Source organism: Cylas formicarius, unplaced genomic scaffold, assembly GCF_029955315.1.
Source record: "Cylas formicarius isolate icCylForm1 unplaced genomic scaffold, icCylForm1.1 PGA_scaffold_4__25_contigs__length_36172078, whole genome shotgun sequence".
NCBI classification, from domain to species: domain Eukaryota; kingdom Metazoa; phylum Arthropoda; class Insecta; order Coleoptera; family Brentidae; genus Cylas; species Cylas formicarius.
In genome coordinates this window covers 33,721,443-33,739,784 of record NW_026844334.1, presented here as the reverse complement: position 1 = coordinate 33,739,784, position 18,342 = coordinate 33,721,443, and the positions used below count along the sequence as shown (strand labels likewise).

Here is an 18,342-nt window from a genome sequence, read left to right as displayed (position 1 = left end):
AAAACAAAATGACTGAAAATCTTCCATGCCGTTATTTGATGCTTGTAAAAGATTCTTGATTGCATATCGTTCTAATTAGTTTAAATTTGGTAAATGTTTATTGCATTAAAATTGTTTTATTTAAACTCATCGTAATCCAGTGCAGAGAATAAGGGACTAAGGGACGGAAAAGATGCTGATTACTACTTAAATGATTTAATAATTAATAGAATTGATTAGTCTGTAACAACAGCCACAACGACAACATTTGATTGGCTGACCAAACCTATTCATTAATTGCTGAATGTGTGGTAATTCCAAATAAATGAAAACGTATGCTGTGATTTTGTGCCATTCGAAATCATTGTTAAAAATGTAATAAAGATAAATTATAACATTTTATTTTTAGTCGTAAATAATTTTTGGAATCCTAAATAATAAGTCAGCATTTTATTTGGTTAAGTTCTTTTATTTTATTTAAGAAAATGTAAGAATGCGCCCGACTACTTTTCTTGCAGAGATAGAGCTAAGTACATTTATGAAAAATGTGAAGTACTCACTGCAATTATGCCAACATAGTTTTTTTTTAATTCAGGACAACAATTATTGAAAATAATTTGAAGCATTTTCTGCTGATTGATTTACTTGAATATTTTTTTCAAATTTCCACGACCTTCTATTTACTCAATACCTTATATGTTGCCCTAACTGGAACCCCCAGTATAAAACAATTTCCAAGTCTCTCTGTCAATGCCTCTGTACGCTAAAATCCGCATTGCAGCGACGAAATGTATCTTCCAGAAATCTGAAACATTGTTTTGTTGGATGCAAGTTCTTATGCGCAGATTAATAAAAGTTGGTTTGGCTTGGTTTAGTTATAAAATTTGCTTAATTTACATAGACCGCGACGAACCAATGGAATTTTGACACTGATTATGCATTGGGATCAATTCCGCAATTAAGGATTAGCAAGGTGGTGGTGCCATCTATTGCTGAATGTGTTCGTTGAATAGTTGCAATTGCGTAGAAATTGACAAAATGCTAATCCAGTTTTCTGGTCAGATCACACAGAGGTCACGAACAGTCATGATGAAACAGAAATTATTGTTTACGAACACAAAAAGTTTGTTGTTAGTTGATTGAAGCTATTTCCCTCAGCTACCGATGACTTTGACGTTTTTGTGGACTGTAACTTACTTTATCAGCAATTTTTATAACAATTAAAAAATTTAATAAATAAATTTGGTTTACACCCTCAAAACTAACCGTCTTGGAAAGCACTACTGCCACGTAAATATCGAGAGATCCGAACTACAGAAAACCCGCCTACCTATTTTATTTATTTAAAGAGATAGAAAAACATTTTTTATATGAAAGCTTTATCATTTTTTCTTAATTTTTTGAAATTAATACGAGCAAAACCAAAAAATAAAAAAAAAGTTTTTCTTTTTTGTGTAAAATTGTATTTTTTCAAAAATATAGCATGTGTACAATTTATTTTGCAAGGTTTCTTGAGAATATTTAGTTTCAAACTTAAAATGTACAAGTAAATTCCAAAAAAAATTTAATATAAAAACTTTTTTCCTATCTCATAAAATAAAAATGTTAAGAGAACTGGCGGATTATGAAGAGATATCTAATACTCTCGATTCGATTGGCCCATGTTTTTTTCTTTTTTGTTTTCATTTTCTGCCATTGTAGCAAATGATAGGCGACGTAGTCTGTTTTTTCCTGCTTAACTGCGTTTGGGTTAGGATCTCATCCCTACATTAACAGCCTCGTTAAACGATTATTTAGTATACGACCGGTGTATGCTGGAAAAAATTAGTATCCTAATAATATAATGATTGAGCGTCATATAGTACACTAAAATATGTTATTGTCCATTAAACTTTATTGTAAATCGATGTTATCAGCAGTGTTTCAATCTAATTATAAAGTTATTAGGGCCATAATGACGTAATCAGATTTCGTAAACCTAAAACCTCCACAGTTAGCTGAAATAGAATTAGAAATTAAACCTAAAAGCTCTACAGTTAGCTGAAATAGAGAGCAAATGTCATATTGGTCAATGCATTTTTTTTTTGAATTAGCGACATGGTCAACTATGCTATTTACAAATTTTCTGGATTCATCGTGCATTGGTTGTTTATAAATCAAAATCGCTGACGTTTCACCAATTATTCGATTGGCTTCTTCACAGCTGAACCGAAGCTGGCTCGCATTCTACTTTGTATCTTTTTATATTTGTTTTGGCGGAGCTAAATAAGGGTTTTGACTATTGTCTCGGAAGATTGGTGACAGGTAAAGACCTGAGTGGCGGTTAAGAAGATTGTTTGGTGGATTAGAGATTTCTGTATATTCTCGGATTTTTCTTTGTTAGAAGAATTTATTATATGCAAGAATTTTAGTTTTGTATATTTGTGTAGTCTGTAAACAGGGTAGGTCTGATTTTCTATTGATAAGAATATCTGAGGATGATAGATTATCATTATTTTCTAATTCAATGGTAAGAAGTATATTGGGGTATATAGAGATTAAATAACCAAAGTATCAGCAACGGAAGATATCCATCATTTTTGTCTAGGGCTTTTTCCGCAAAAGCTACCCTAAGTATATTCACGATGACTGGTAATAATGGAGATCTCATAGCTGTTTCGAATGCTTATTCATAAATTTGATAGTTACAAGAAAACATTTTTCTAGACAAGCATTTTTTATTTAAGGTTTTAGAAGATAGGACGATAGACAGAAGATAGTATTACAGTAGCCTTTGAAAGTTTCTTTGGAAAAATCTCGGTAGCCTGTGGAAGTTTCTTGAAAAATGGTGAAATATGATATATTTCACATTCAAGGGTTCTTGAGCGTGTCTCCAAGGGTTTTTGAAACGAAAAGTGTGAGAAATTCATTTTTGTGTTTGTTTCTCTCTCAAGAAATTTATGGAAAATTGTGGATTTTCTTTTAATACGGGAAATGAAAAATTCAAATTTGATCTTGACTTACCATTTGGTTGTAGGGATCGCTACATACAAGTTAATAAAAAATGAATCTATCTTTGTATAGGCTTTTTTAGACTGAAACTGGTTTGCATTCTTTTCTGTGCTTGCCAATATACTATTGGATGTAGGTGGAACTAAACGAGAACCTTGAACATTATCTAGGATGACTGACTCCCATATTGGTGAAAGGTAAGAACCTGAGTCGCGGTTGAGAATCTTTGTTTGTTTAGAGATTTGTATAGATTCTGATTGATGATTAATTGATTATATGGGAGAATTTTACTGTGGTCGAATAAAATTTGTTATCTGGTTTCATGGTTCGGCAAGTGTTTCAGGTTTTTTAGCCTAGTTGATATATTTCATCCGCAGATGCCAAATGCTTAATGTCTCTAATGTAGAAATTATTAGAGAGAAGAACGGCAGATAGTTTAACGACTCTGTAAACAAGAGATGATGATTTTTGGGCCGGATAGTGATATGAAAATGCATTATGTAAACTGAATGATCATTTAGGTTATGATTTTCTAGTAAAAAATATTTTAAAATTGGGGTTTATTAGTAGTTTTTAATTCAATATTAAAACGTATGCTAGGTTGTATCGATTTTAAATGGTTAAGAAAAACTTGGAGGGATCCTTGACCAAGTTCAAATAATAAATGCGATATGAACCTAGCCATAGTTTTAGTTTTAGATAGAAAGTGTGCTTTCCTCTCAAAAGCGTCCGTGAATATATTTGTCATGACTGGTGATAGCGGCAAAACCATAGCTCATCCTGATACTTGTTGTTAAATTGGAGCGTTACAAGCTCTAAACATTTTTTAATTAATTAATATGAGAAGATTTCATTCCTGATCCTATGATTTGAATATATTTGAAATAGTGTTGAGAGTTTCAGTAAACTTCAGTAAATAGGGATTCTGCGTCGGAACTAACCATTTTTCTTTAACGAAGTGAAATAAATTACGTCCGAAACTGTCCGCTTTCCCTGAAATGGTTTTAACATCAAAGCAATATCGCTGAAGAATAGGTTGGACAACCAATGCTGCTAACAGGTGGAGGCCTTGAAGATAGCATAACAATAACCTGTGGAAGTATCTATGTTAAAAAAAAATCCTAAAAATACGTGCGAAAGAGCTTTGTGAAAAATCCGTGAAGATTCGACATAAAATTCTGATCGCTGAATGGCAATTTTTTGGAAATTTTAACCGAGCAAATTTCCCAGCGCGCCTCAATAAATATCGTAAAAATTTACGAACCATTTCACCATATAAGACATTAAGCAGAGTTTCTAAAAGGGAAATTGACCTTTGCCAATGGGGCGTTTTTCGTGCGCTTCCGATTTTCCCGGTTACATCCGTTTGTGCGTTTCCTGACTAGACCGTTCTGCCAATTCAGGATATTACCGAGAAAATTAAGAAGTTGAACTTGCGGTTAATTCGGAACGAAAGCGAGAGGAAGATGTTTTTCTTGTCCGAACTTTCTTGCGTTATAACGATTGTTATGTATTCTATTGGGAGAAAATAATGTAAACAGTTCGGCTCGTTTTCTTTACTTCCCCATAAACACTTTTTATGTAAAGTGGTAGTTTGTTGGTGCGTTTTTGGACGTTCATTTTTTTCAATTTGCATTACGGAGTATGGTTAATTTTGGTGAAGGCCCATATCCCCAACAACAATCAAAGTACAGGGTGCGCCAAATAATATTCTCTTCCTCGTTAAATCAGAAACTACTTACGATAAAAAAAAAGTATGCAGAAAAGTTGCATAGTTTCAATTTTTAATTTTTTATAATTTCAGAGAGAGTGTACTCTTATACAATGCACGTATAGTACTTTCACAGATAAATGGTTTTGAATTATTTATTGAACGCTTCTATCTGGGTCGGACTCATTGTGTCGAGAAGAGTTTGGCAATAGATTGTTGTGAATGTGAATTGAAAATCAATTATTTTCGTATGCGATATCATTCTTTATGATGTGATATGATGAGGTTTTTGCGCAATTCTGTGTCTTTGTTTTCCAAGAACCCTATAACAGAGTCAAATATATTGTAAAAACGAGTCACTTCTGCGTGAATTGAACATTGATTAGTGTTCAGATGATTGCACAATGACTCTTCAATATTTTTGAACAAAGGAGGCACAAAGGAAAAGGTGCCGTTGCCCATTTTTTGCGTCCGACATAACTTTGGTTTCACAAATATGTAAATAAAGTGTTGAACTTAAATACTTGTTTAAAGATAGCGCGCGAAACCACTAATGAAGATATAAGAAAAATTAGGAACTTTTATATGGGATTTAAATACAGCAAGCATCGACAGGATTAAGACAAACACTATCAAGCTCGTTAATATTTTTCGACGTTCTTCTGAGCAAGTTAGGACAACTATCGATGAACCAGCCGATTTCTACTGGATTGCATCAATTAAGAGAAAATTGTTACAACTTAATCGCTTACGGCGTGCGGGCTATCCTACGAAATCTATTTTAAGTATTTTAAGTTTTTATACCCTCAAACAGGGTAGAAATATAAACTAATTATTGTGTAGTAGAAATTACAAACCTACCATCGCCCCCTAACGTTCGCATTTTTCTTGGGCCCCTTAACGCCCCCCTCTAGGTTTCAAACGCCCACAAGGGGCATTATCACCCATTGTTAGAAATACTGGTCTAGTGAAATGAATAATAATCTTATAAAATGCTTATAATCAATTCAGTGAAAAAGTTTAATAACGCAGGTTTTATCGATTTCGTTTGCTCTGGTAACAAGCCTCAAAATTATACATTTTTAAAATTTTTAAAAGTCCTTTTGAATTTCCAACTTTGTATTACTTTCTTCTGGAACCTTATATAGTTGACTACGAGTTGTTCTGAGGAATGTTAGATAGAAGATAATCCTTGAACTATTCTGCCGGTGTAAAATTATGGTAGTCGATGCATACGGATGGGTATTTAATGCTTTCATATTTAAGCCACAAAGCATTCGTTACCCGACCACTTTTTAACCAGCCATGTAAAATTGTTGTTCTTGATAAGGCGGCGGAGTTATTCTACACATTTTCCAACAATTGCACCACCCTTTAGATACCGTCAAGACACCATTTTGAGGTAGCTAATAATCTATAACTACTTGCCTCTTGCATATTTTGCGATATTTGAAGTCCATTTTGGACAAGTGTTTCCAAAGGCTAGTAAATTTGTTTTTTCTTCGTACTCTTCGGATGCAGGTTCTGCTTCATTGCACATCTTCACATATGCAGCCAAGTCGTGCTTGTTGTGCTTCGTAACTCGTTTTCTAGAACAAAAATAATAGCATCTTCTCTAGATACTAGAAAAACCAGTTTAACACCATGAACATGATATACATAAATACCTCTAAATTTTGCTAAAATATAATAAAACTTTCCAGTGCAATATAGTCGTCTCGGGCGAAACATTTATTTCTTAAACATGGACGAGAGTTTTTGCGCAATATTTACCAAGTCACAAGGGGGTACTTTGGCTATTTCACCTAGGACTAGAAGGTTAACAATAATAATGAAAATATTCCCAAAGATGCGACAATATTTAAAATTTTTATTTCTTTTGTTGATATAATAGGTTATAAATTACAGGTAATACCGTTGTTTTTTTGTTAAATTAGATAAAATTATATTGATATCTTCTTAGGGCTAAATAGCCCTTTTGCGAAAATGTTCAGATATGCCCCATCATTTTTACTCAAATGAATAATATATACTTTATATATCATAAAAGCTATAACAAAAAACACTCGTATTTATATTGTAGATGTATCTGCCAGAAACAAAATTTAAATATTCACAAATTCAGCCAATACATAGTTTTTGATTAATCACACTCCTTAATATTTTTTGGCAGCCGAGTAAACTCTAGTAAACCTTTATTTAAAATATTATTCAACATATGTGTAGTTTTAAATCAGTACGGCTTCTAGTATGTTAAATTTTGCCTACTCTAGATATAGATATGTAAAAACTTTCTGATTAGATAGTCACAATGTGCATCAAATGTTAATTGTGGATCCAAATATGTTATAAGTTTGTCATACTGAAAATTAACGCGATTTATATTGATATTAAAATGATCTAGATTTAAACCACTTAATCTATGTTTTTTTGCCATACAAAGAGAATTTCGACTTAGTGACATTAATGCTAAGACACAATATAGCCTTATAAATACATACAAGCAGTGGCCATTGATGACTTGCTGTATTTGTACCATATTCTTACCAAAGACACAGATCATTGTAATTTCAGCAAATAATGTAATTTTACTGCTTTTCACAACTTTCAGCTCAAGTATTTTTGTTATTTATGCACAATGGAAACCATACTAGCCCTAAAACAGTTCCATCTGGTACCTCAGGCTTCATCAAGATAGACTTAGACACAGCTGACTCATAGTTCACTTTTTGTGTCCTGCCAGGTTTAGTAATATTTTAACCAATCCAGAGCTAAGTGTTTTATGCCCATATTTTCTAATTTATCTATTAAAGTACCCCTATCCACACTCTCAAAAGCTCTTCTAAAGTCCAAAGGCACAGCCAAAACAAAAGTATTGTCATCAACTGCCCCAACAAATTCATCACAAATGGTAACCACGCAAGAATGTCCCATTCGAAATACCGATTGACTAGAAACAATTAAATTATTTTAATTAAATTATTTTGTCCACAATATCTCTTGTTAGTTGTAGTTGTAGTTGTTAGTCTATAATTAGAATACGGCTTAGTACCTGGAACCTTCAATACCGGGACCACCAAAGATGACTTCCATTCCTCTGGAAACTGTCCCTTAAACAATGCTACATTGATAACATTCAATATTCGCTTTGCAACTACCGCAAAAGCTACTTTGAAAACTCTCATTGAAATGCCAGATTCACCGCCACCAACATTTTCCATTCCACGCACAATTCTTCTTCAGTCAGCTATTGAAATGCTCTTAAAACTCGTGAATTCCGTGACGCTGTGATTTTCCACATTGTCAGTTAGATTTAAACACAACAAATTAAAGGATGGTCAAATTATTGCCGATATGATACAAAATATTTATTTAATTCGCTATGTCCTTGTCCCTTTTTCACCAGTTCCTGTTCAAAAACAATTTTCCTTGGCCTGGATCAACGTTTATTCTGGAGTAATGTCTTCAAATGTTTACATAGCTCTCTTGAAATTTTCTTATTTTCATCTATTACTTCTCTGAAGTATTTGTCTATTTCATGTCTTTATTTTATTAACAATCGTAATCTTTTACGTCAACATTATAGTAGGAACTATTCCACTAAACGTCCAGTAGTGAACTCTGAAACTCATCAGCATACTATACCCCGCACCTTCTGAAAGAATCTATTGTAGAATCTCTGGACAATTTTTGTACATCAATGGTTAAAATGGATGATTTTTAGTGACAACTGTACTTTATGCGACAGGTTGTTTCATTAGAGACAATGTAGTCAACAAGCGTTTGACTACTGTCAGTTATAAGTGTTGGACTAGTAACAATCTAATTGAATCCACTGGAATGTGTTATCTTAAAAAGCTTATCACAGTAATAGGAAATTTTTTATAATGTCGTATTTAAAATCTGTAACTCTAACATTGACTATTTCAAAATTAGATATCCGATTCAGAGAAAAACTCCGATATCTGTGCATTTTCTATCTGTGGAGATGATAAACAACAGCAAAGAAATATTTTAGCCCGCTTGCTACATGTCCAATTTAACAGATAGAGCAGAAATCATTAAGAGAAAAATATGTAATATACGATTATTTTTCAGAAAACGGGGTTTAAATTTTAAGAATGCTACTACGCCGCCTGGAAACTTGAAAATAATTTCGAGCGTTTTCTAGGGGTCGCTTTAGCTATAAGTTTTTTCACCCCAAGTTTGTGCGGCAATTACTCTTCGAGATAGGACCGAGTATCCTTAATTAGCCACCCGGCACATGTCCTCAACTTTCCGCCTAAGTCCTTGTCGCCTTCGTCAAAATATTTGCGCTTCCATCGTGTTTTAGCCGGATATGATTTTCACTGTACTAGTTGTCGCAGTAAGGACAACGAACTATGGTATTGTGGAAAAGGACATTTCTAGAAATTTGTAAAAAAAAATGAAGTAAATCGGACCAGAGAAAATGCTGGAAAATAATTTTGAATTTCTGAAATAACCACCGGGGGTTTTCATAGATTATCAAACGTGATTACGATAAAGTAGCCTGTCGCCACAATGTCAAAAAAATGTATATTTTTTTACGTCATTATATAGTCAAATAAGAGTCCAACAAACCAGTAGAAACAGCATCTCAACACCTTTATCCTAACCTAAAATATGAACAAAAGAATGTACACCCTAAAACAACTTGAATTTCGGTAAGCATCTCCACTATTCTGTGTATTGTGTTTTCCAAGTCAATTGATTTTAATGATATAAGCAATCACTTGCTGATTTTATTAGAAAACGTTATTTTTAAAAACGTGAAGAGACATGTGGATGCAACACGATGAGTATCCAGCACACCTTTCACGCGAAGTTGGAAATTTTCTAGACCAGACTTTTCCAAACCTTTCGCTTTGTTTCCGTGGACTGTCAGGTCTCCAGACCTTACTGTCCTTTGGACTAGAATAAAAGAAATTGTTGATGAAACTTGCCCTACTACCCCTAAAAATATGGTTGATCGTATCCGAAATGCTAGATAAAACTTTCGAGAGCTCGTTTGATAGCCTGGAAAAGGCCTTTTTTAACCACTCCAAGTTTACTATTTATTATTGGAGTAAAAACCTCTAGCATCTAAATTTGTTCACACTAAGAAACATTAATATAAAAAAAATGCAACAAACAACAACAATGGGTTTTAAAATTAAATATTGATTTTTCATAAGTTTCCAATACAGCACCTCGCTATTTTTACTGGAACACTCGGCATATTATCCAAATCACATAACTTTGTGATCTATTAAGTAAAAAATTATAAACAGTTTCAATGCTTTGCTCGGCATGGAGAGATAAGTACTTTATCTTGAATGAAACCTTTCTTTAACGATGTTCTTGTTATCAATATTTTCGACACAACAACAACGCAGTAATAGTGTTCACTTTTTGTAAGAAATTTAGGTTAAATTTAAAAATATAAATAAAACTATCAGCACATTTCTACCTACTTTTGAGTGTTTCATTTTTTTCCTGCCAATATCAATGATAATGTTGTATTGCAGGTCAGAACCATTTCCAACTTTACCCAATAGAAAAGCTTAGACGATCATGTTTTAAAAACACTTATTTCTCCAAATTTCGTTAAAAAATGTAAATCATAACTTCTCTGCAAGAAAGCGGTTGATGTTTTACGAAATTCTGTATAAAAATTGTGAATTTAAAAAAGAGTAGGATGTGTGGATCTTCCAAACTTTCGTAACAATGAGAATACTTATAGTTTTTTTAGATTGAAGGAACGAATATTAGGCTATAAATCTTCTATCAAACGAACAATAATCCGTAATGGATTATTCTTCTCTTATTCAACCAGTGCCGTTTAGTGAAATGGGCAATAAAACCTCGCACATAGAAAGAACAAAATACGAAAAGTTTTTCCATTGTGCCCCACTTGTCATGATACGAAGCTATTTATTCGCAATTTAAAGAAATTATACGCGTTGTGATATGTGTTTTTCGGAGTTTAAGTAACAATAACAAAACTTAGGCGAAAATTCTTCAACGCAATAGCAGTAATATTATTTAATTAGTTTAGTTAGAATAAAAAGAAAGTTCGATAAACTTATAAAAACAACGCAAGAGTTCCTAGACGTTGCAATTTAAATAAAACAAAGAGACCCAATTTAAATTTACTCTAAGATTGTATTGGGAGTAATTGATGTATTATTTTTTATATGCACCATAGAAGAGATGGTGTCGATAAGAAGTTGTGGAAAGTGGGAAATAATAATAAATTAAGTATGTATGTTGCAATAAAACATTCTTTTTTAAGCTCTCAAAACCACCAGCTCTGACTCAGTTATCCCAGCACTTAATTGGATAAGACAGGCAGGACTGTACAGTGAGTCAGCGATAGAGTAAAGTTATGAGAAAATGGTAGATACAAAAGTTGCAAAGATTGTTGGGATGCACAGTTAAATATTATTTTGAAGAATTTTTTGAAAGTAACTTCCACTGACTACTGTAATATCTACTATTTACATTTTTTTTGGATTCGTCTTGTGTTGTTGTTTTCTATATCAAACTTGATGATGTTTCGACAATTACCGGGTTGTTTTTTTGAGATCTTAACTGAAACTGGCTTGCATTCTACTCTGCACCTGCTTATATATTGTTTGAGGGGGCGGAACTAAAGGAGGGACATGAATATTGTCTCAAATGACTGATTCCCTTATTGGTCAATATCAAATATCTGAGTCGCAATGATTTCTATCGATTCTCAGATTTTTCGTTGGTAGAAGTGATTACATGCAAGAATTTTAGTGTTATCGAATAACATTTAATGTCCCCGTTTATGATTGTGTTCGACAACTACTGATTGATGATTAGTAACAAATTCTCGAACTTCTAGATGGTAAAAAATGGTCCAATGACTTTAAAGAGTTTTATTCCACACCACACATTAAGTGACCAATGCTTTCGGTGTTACACTCTTGTACTCAGAATGGATTAATTGTTGAACAATAATGCATCTATGATCAGTAGCTGTACTATTTTACTACCACTAGCATCAAACTGTTCCATTAAATACTGAAGAGATTTCTTAGTTGGTACACGTCTACTAGGGTAGTTTTATTGCCAAGAAAGTATTTCTTTCGTCGTCACTAGTATATAAATCATATCAATTAATGCAGCTTAAGGAAAATCCTTTTTTTCTCAAATTACTGACATCACAATACATTTTGTGAATTTATTAACTCAGTTGTCGGGTAAAAATCGGACAGTGCCTGTTTGACATAGAAAATTACTGTTATACGAAGAGTCTTCAAAAGAAAAGTAAATATTGAAAAAGTGAAAGTAAATAAAGTAAATGGCAGTGTGACAAATTGAAATATTGGAAGAACTATTACATTTTGGTATGGGGGAGGGTGCGGCAAGGCGGCCCACTTAAGCTTTTTATTATTTTTTTGTGGATTTTAATCATCAATCCGATTTATTTTTGATTAACTTTAACTAAATTTACCCAAATGTTGGCGAAGCTTCTGGCCGTCGTACTCCACTCTCCCCTATTTATAATGTTATATATAATAATTATAATTACGTATTAAAAAGTATTTAATAAAGAAATCCTTATTGATTAGTAACTATTTTTCTATCGATATAATAATATAAATAATTACACTTTCAGTAAATTAATTATGATTCGGTTATAATAATAGGGAATCATTTTCTTAGCATTTTTAAGCGGCCCATTTTAGCCCTGGTATTACGCAAAGGGCTAAAAATGTACAAATAGCTAGAAAAAAAACTTTTTGGTTAATTGATCAATTTTTGAGGGGTTGCTCTAGGGGGCCGCCTTGCCCCCCCCCCCCCGTATATTGTTATTAACAAGGAAAGTTCAAGAATTTTAAAATAAACTCAAAATATTTTGAAAATAGGCTGTTCTGTTTAAAAAAAGGTGTGTTATATTCGTCAAGATTTTTTGATTTTTTTTTTGTGTTTACCATTTTCTCATAACTTTCCAAAGTCAGAAAGCAATCCTACACTTGTCATATTTGTCCAGTCTTACATTCAAAACATCGCTGACCATAAAAAAAATTCTTAATAACAATAACGTCAACATCAGATTTACCACTTTTCCAATAGTCTCTCAACATCTTCAATCCATCAATGACAAAATTCCGTTTGAGATCCAGGGGTTTACAACATTCCATGCATATGCTCCAAAGAATACATTTTAGAGACCAGGCGAAGAAGATTAACTAGGCCCAAAGAACATGAAAAAGCTTTAAGACTAAGGCAAATAAACTCATCAGCGGCTGCCGAACACAATCACGAAACCGGATATAAAATTTTATTCGATAAAACAAAAATGTTTGAATGTAAGCAATTCGTCCAAATGAAAAATCCGAGAGTCTATAGAAATCTATATGATTCTATCAGAAAACAAATAATCTTCTTAACCGCGAGTCAGGTCTTTACCTATCTCCAATATGGGAAACAGTCATCCGAGACAACGTTCATGTCCCTCCTCTAGCTCCTGTAGAGTACAATGCGAGTCAGTAGTTTTTGTTAAACTCTGAAGAAACCAACAGGATGATCTGCGAAACGTCAGCAAGTTCAATTCAACAACAACCGACACAGGACCAATCCGGAAGTTTTATAAATAGTATTACACTAGCCAGTTCCTTTGAAAAATCAAGAAATATTATAAATAGAAATGCTACCAGTATGCGTCCCTTCGGTACGCTGCTAATAAATATGAGCTGACTATTAATTCTATACACCTCAAAAACTCTCTAAAAATCAAAAAAGAGATGACAAGGACTTATTATTCTCTTCGAAACCAGAACAGATATTGTATGATTTTAGTTACTAACCATTGAATTCATAATAGATAATTACCAAATAAAATTCTCTTTATTCAAACACGGTTCTAAGTTAACCAAGTATATCATGGGTAGCACACAACAACAAACAAACTTAATGAGAGAGTACAAAATGGCTGAATAAATCACCTAATCACATTAAAAGATAAGGAATATTTGCAAGAGTAATACATATTCAAAATTAAATACAATTCGAATTTAAATATTATATAATATTAATATAAGAAGCAGAGCTGCAAATTTGTAAATAAACATGGAGCACTTTATCACACCACATCATGTTATGCAAGTGTACAGTATGTCCGAAATTCATTGTCATTGCCCGATATCTCGGTTTCGGGTAAAACTAGAGGCTTGCGTTTTGCTGGACATGGTGCTACTTTTTTTGTGAAACGAGAGATGCCGTCAATAGAATTTGTTAATCCCATTGCGTTTCTGAGCTATAGGACAATTTTCGAAATTTCGTGATTTGCGGTACTGCTCGTATCGCCGTTAATATGTAAGCTATCGAAGAATTAAAAATACATTCATTTTTTATTTTTTGAATTATGACATTTTTAAATTTAAATAAATAACCGTGTGCAATTTTACGTCATTGTATTGTATCCGCTAAGGGCAGTTTACCATTTGTTTTTAATTTTAGTTAATGTGCAATTTTTGTTCTAAGTTGTTATTTTAGAGACTTGTTTCTGATAGAACAGAACGGCGCTTTGTCTGTCGAAATATAATCAATGTTGCAAAACGCACTGAATATTGTTAATGTTAATCAAATTGTTATAAATATTTCGGCAGTGAATGGCGACCTTTGAAATATCGGCAAATATGGCATGCTGTGTTGTTTTGTGCTGTGTTGTGAAAATACCGATGAAGCATCTCCACTGGATAATGGATAATGGATAATAAAATATATTTTACTTTTATGTAACCAGAGTGGAGACAACTCAACAAACGAATATTTGGTAGACTTAAAACTAACCTAAGTGGAGTTCCAAAATCTAAAAATGTTAAAAAAGCACACGTCCATGTTTAGATACTAATTCTGCTAATAATTGTATTGCCACTCACAGTCCCATAAGATGGCCAACCGAGTTTCCTGACTTATCAGCATTTGATAACACTTCTTATGAGGCTTCAAAATCAAATTTTCAAAAATCAGAATCACACAATAGATATGCTAAATCCCACAGAAAGGGAAGTAAGGAATGCGTTTAAATAATAATTTAGCACTAGATATTAACTAATGCTAATGAGCTAAAACTAATACACGTTTATTCAAATTGTCTGTGTTCTATTGATACCAAAACAATATATTTATTATAACTTGTGTTTGACAAGATAGCTCAAAACCAAAAGCACTTTATCAATGTCACTTTTTCTAGTTACAAGTGCAACGCCTCGTCTTTCTGAAGCCATCATCGCTTCTTATGGGCGACATAAAGAATTTTCACTGATTTATAATTTATCATAGGCTCTTGTGTGATTTAACAAACAATTTTTAATCTTGATAACAAAAACAGAACCATGTAGATTATATGTCATGGAGTAACTGGTCAAGGTAAAAATAATAATATGGTCACTACATAATCTCCTTAAAAACTCACACATAAGCTTTTCCGTAAAAAAGTTCTATGCGGATCCCTCGTTCTTTGATTAGAGCAACATTGTTTACGGACTTTGCATTGACTCTAATGACAAACGTGGAATTCTCCTACATATCTTTGGAATTCGACGTAGACATCATATGTTATATAATATTTGTGATAACCAAAACGCTTGGTTAAATATCTCAGATATTAGATATTTTGCGTACCGTATTCTACTAATAAGTATCCCCCTGACGTGTATAGTAAAACAAGCCGACAAAAAAAAAACTTAAAGAACCTTAATCTTAGAGAGGCCAACAAAATAGTCACATCATCACATAGAAGTCAATTATCTTAACTTAAACAATGAAAATAATAATAAAAAATATATGTATGTCAAATTTCGTTTAAAACAGTGCTGCTCTTGTTGCTGTCAACAAACTTCAGTAAAAGATTTATTAGAAATTTCACAAAATTGCAAAAATAAATACAGCAGTTAGTGTAATGAAACTTTACACAAATAAAATAGCTTATATTCTAGTTCACATAATTAAAAACTCTTTGAAATTTAGTAACTTTCCGGAAAAAAGTTCGCAAAAATTAAGTCAGTACATTAAACTTTTAAAATGTCCACGACTGGATTAGAATGATTTTATCAAACCCAAAACAAAAGAAAACAAAAAATGACTTGGCTCAGGGGAGTAATTTTAGCTCTATATTATTTACTATTTATACAAATAACTTATACGCTGCCGTTCATGACTATCAATTAATTAATATCAAGAAAATGAAATACAAGTTTAATGCAACACTAGCTGAGTTTGGCATCTTTCAAAATACAAGGATGAAATGACGACGTTAACTTGGAAGTAAAACTAAATTTAACTAAATTAAATTCTCAATGGAAGATCTGCGAAATGCCACAGAAAGGGAAGTGAGCAATGTGCCTGCCCGCCCCAAGGTATTACTTAATGCGTTAAAATAATAATTTATTACTTGATAGTAATTAATATTAATGAACTGAAACTAACTAATTGTCAAATATATAAAATTATGCTATAATATATTTATTATATAAAATATTTAGTAATCATAATGTTAATTTATTTGTATTTCATGGATTACTGTAAGAAGTCATATTAAAATATTATAATATTAAATATAGATATTATAACATTTTGTTGACAGCATCTTTCGTTTCATAAAAAAAAATACCACCATGATCCACCATGAACCGAGATATCCCCAATGACATTGCATATCTTTATAATGAAGATTTGTGGAATTTTTTGTTTTACTCTTAAAATTATTGTTTATCTTTTAAAGGAATGAAGTAGAAAAGTTTTTCTTCAGGGAAAAATATATTTTTTTGACCACCAGTTTTACTAAACCTACTATGTAGGAGGCAATAATTTCCTTTAGTGGAATAGACATGAGATTTTTTTGTAATCTGTCTACTTATAAACCAACTTGAGTGTCGAAAGTAATTTACTAGAGTTATCTAAAATCCGCTTTTTTCTCAGGGCAGAAGGGCTACCCAGAGTTTATCGGCGCACCGTACGAATTTTGGGTCGGAGCTAATGTTGGAATCGGAACTAGCGTGGGTCAGCTACGTGTCAGCGAAGTTCCTGACAAAAATAAGCTGGTTTTTGATTTGCTTCACAGCTATCATGAAGGAGGTAGGTACTAACAGTGAATTGTAGAACTTCATTAATCATATAATAATTACATACCAATTAGGAAAATAAGTAAATAAAGACCTGTCTTTAAAATAGCTACAGTTTACCATAAGGGAGTACTACCTGGTACATACCAACAAAATTGTTATAATTTAACTATTCGAAACTATGTATTGGTAAAGCCAAGCACAACTTAATACACGGGGGAACATTAGGTGTTTTGAGCGAGACTAGGGAAGTTACTCAAAAAAATTGTTCATATGTGCTATTGATTTCGCAGTAAGCTAGAACCCTGAATATCGGTAAATTACAGCAAACCTTTCAAGTTTTCAAATTCACTGTAACAATAAGAATATATATTGTGGACTATTTCACTTACAAGAAAATAAAGAAATACAAAAATTATATAAGAAAATAATGGCTGAGCGGAAAATAGAGCAACAAACAAGTTGATTTCAAGAAACAATATATTATTCTCCTGGCTTATAATGGGTGTTTTTTTTTCGATGTATAGAACTTTAAGTTGGCATTACTGTTCAAGATGGCGACCGATTTAACAGCTCTCGAGTGATTTATTCTCAGTTTGGTTTGGCAATTCATCATGAATAGACTCACGCCTGAACAACGCTTGTAAATAGTGTATTTTTATTTCGAAAATAATATTTCTGTGCGCAATACGTATCGCGCACTACGTCCATTTTATCGTCGACAAAATCGTCCATCAGAGCAGTAAATTCGATTAACCATGGAACGTTTTCGCACCACGTTTACTCTTATTGATGACTCGCATCTCCAGAGACGCCATACGGTGCGTACAGAAGAAGCTATTGCTGCTTTATAGCGTAGCATCGAGGAAGACCCGAATGAGTCCATCCACGATCGAGCACAGGAATTGGATCTGTGTCCATCCACTTTATGGAATATTTTGCGGAAGGACGTGCTTACAAAATCCAACTCGTGCAAGAATTGAAGCCAAACGATCATCAAGTAATGTGTAGATTCGTCGAATGGGCCCAAAACGAGATTGCCGTTGTTCCCGATTTTTATAAGCGAATTTTGTTTAACGATGAAGCGCACTTCTGGTTGAATGGCTACGTCAACAAACAAAACTGCCGCATTTGGAGCGAAGCTAATCCGCAAGTGTATTTCGAAACACCGTTGCATCCAGAAAAACTGACTGTTTGGTGCGCTTTATGGGCTGATGGAATCATTGATTCGTACTTCTTCAAAAACGATGATGGCCAGAACGTTACAGTCAATGGTGATCGGTATAGAGCTATGATTACTAACTCTTTCATTCCTGAATTGAATAACCATGATGTCCAGGAGATGTGGTTTCAACAAGACGGCGCAACATGTCACACAGCTCGTGCCACAATCGATTTATTGAAAGACACGTTTGGTGACCGCCTAATTTCACGTTTTGGACCTGTGAATTGGCCTCCAAGATCTTGTGATTTAACACCGCTAGAGTACTTTCTGTGGGGCTATGTAAAGTTATTGGTCTATGCGGATAAGCCACAAACGCTTGACCATTTGGAAGACAA

At 33.1% G+C, this 18,342-nt stretch overlaps 1 protein-coding gene across 3 annotated transcripts in view; it reads left to right on the top strand.

The window, feature by feature from the left end:
• LOC132701001 (cadherin-89D) overlaps nucleotides 1-18,342 on the top strand; it is a 267,876-nt gene that overhangs the window by 178,094 nt on the left and 71,440 nt on the right. For all 3 annotated transcript variants that reach the window (XM_060668612.1, XM_060668611.1, XM_060668610.1), the window contains exon 12: nucleotides 16,640-16,795. In XM_060668612.1, coding sequence (XP_060524595.1) covers nucleotides 16,640-16,795 — 156 coding nt within the window. The remainder of the gene's footprint in view (nucleotides 1-16,639; nucleotides 16,796-18,342) is intronic.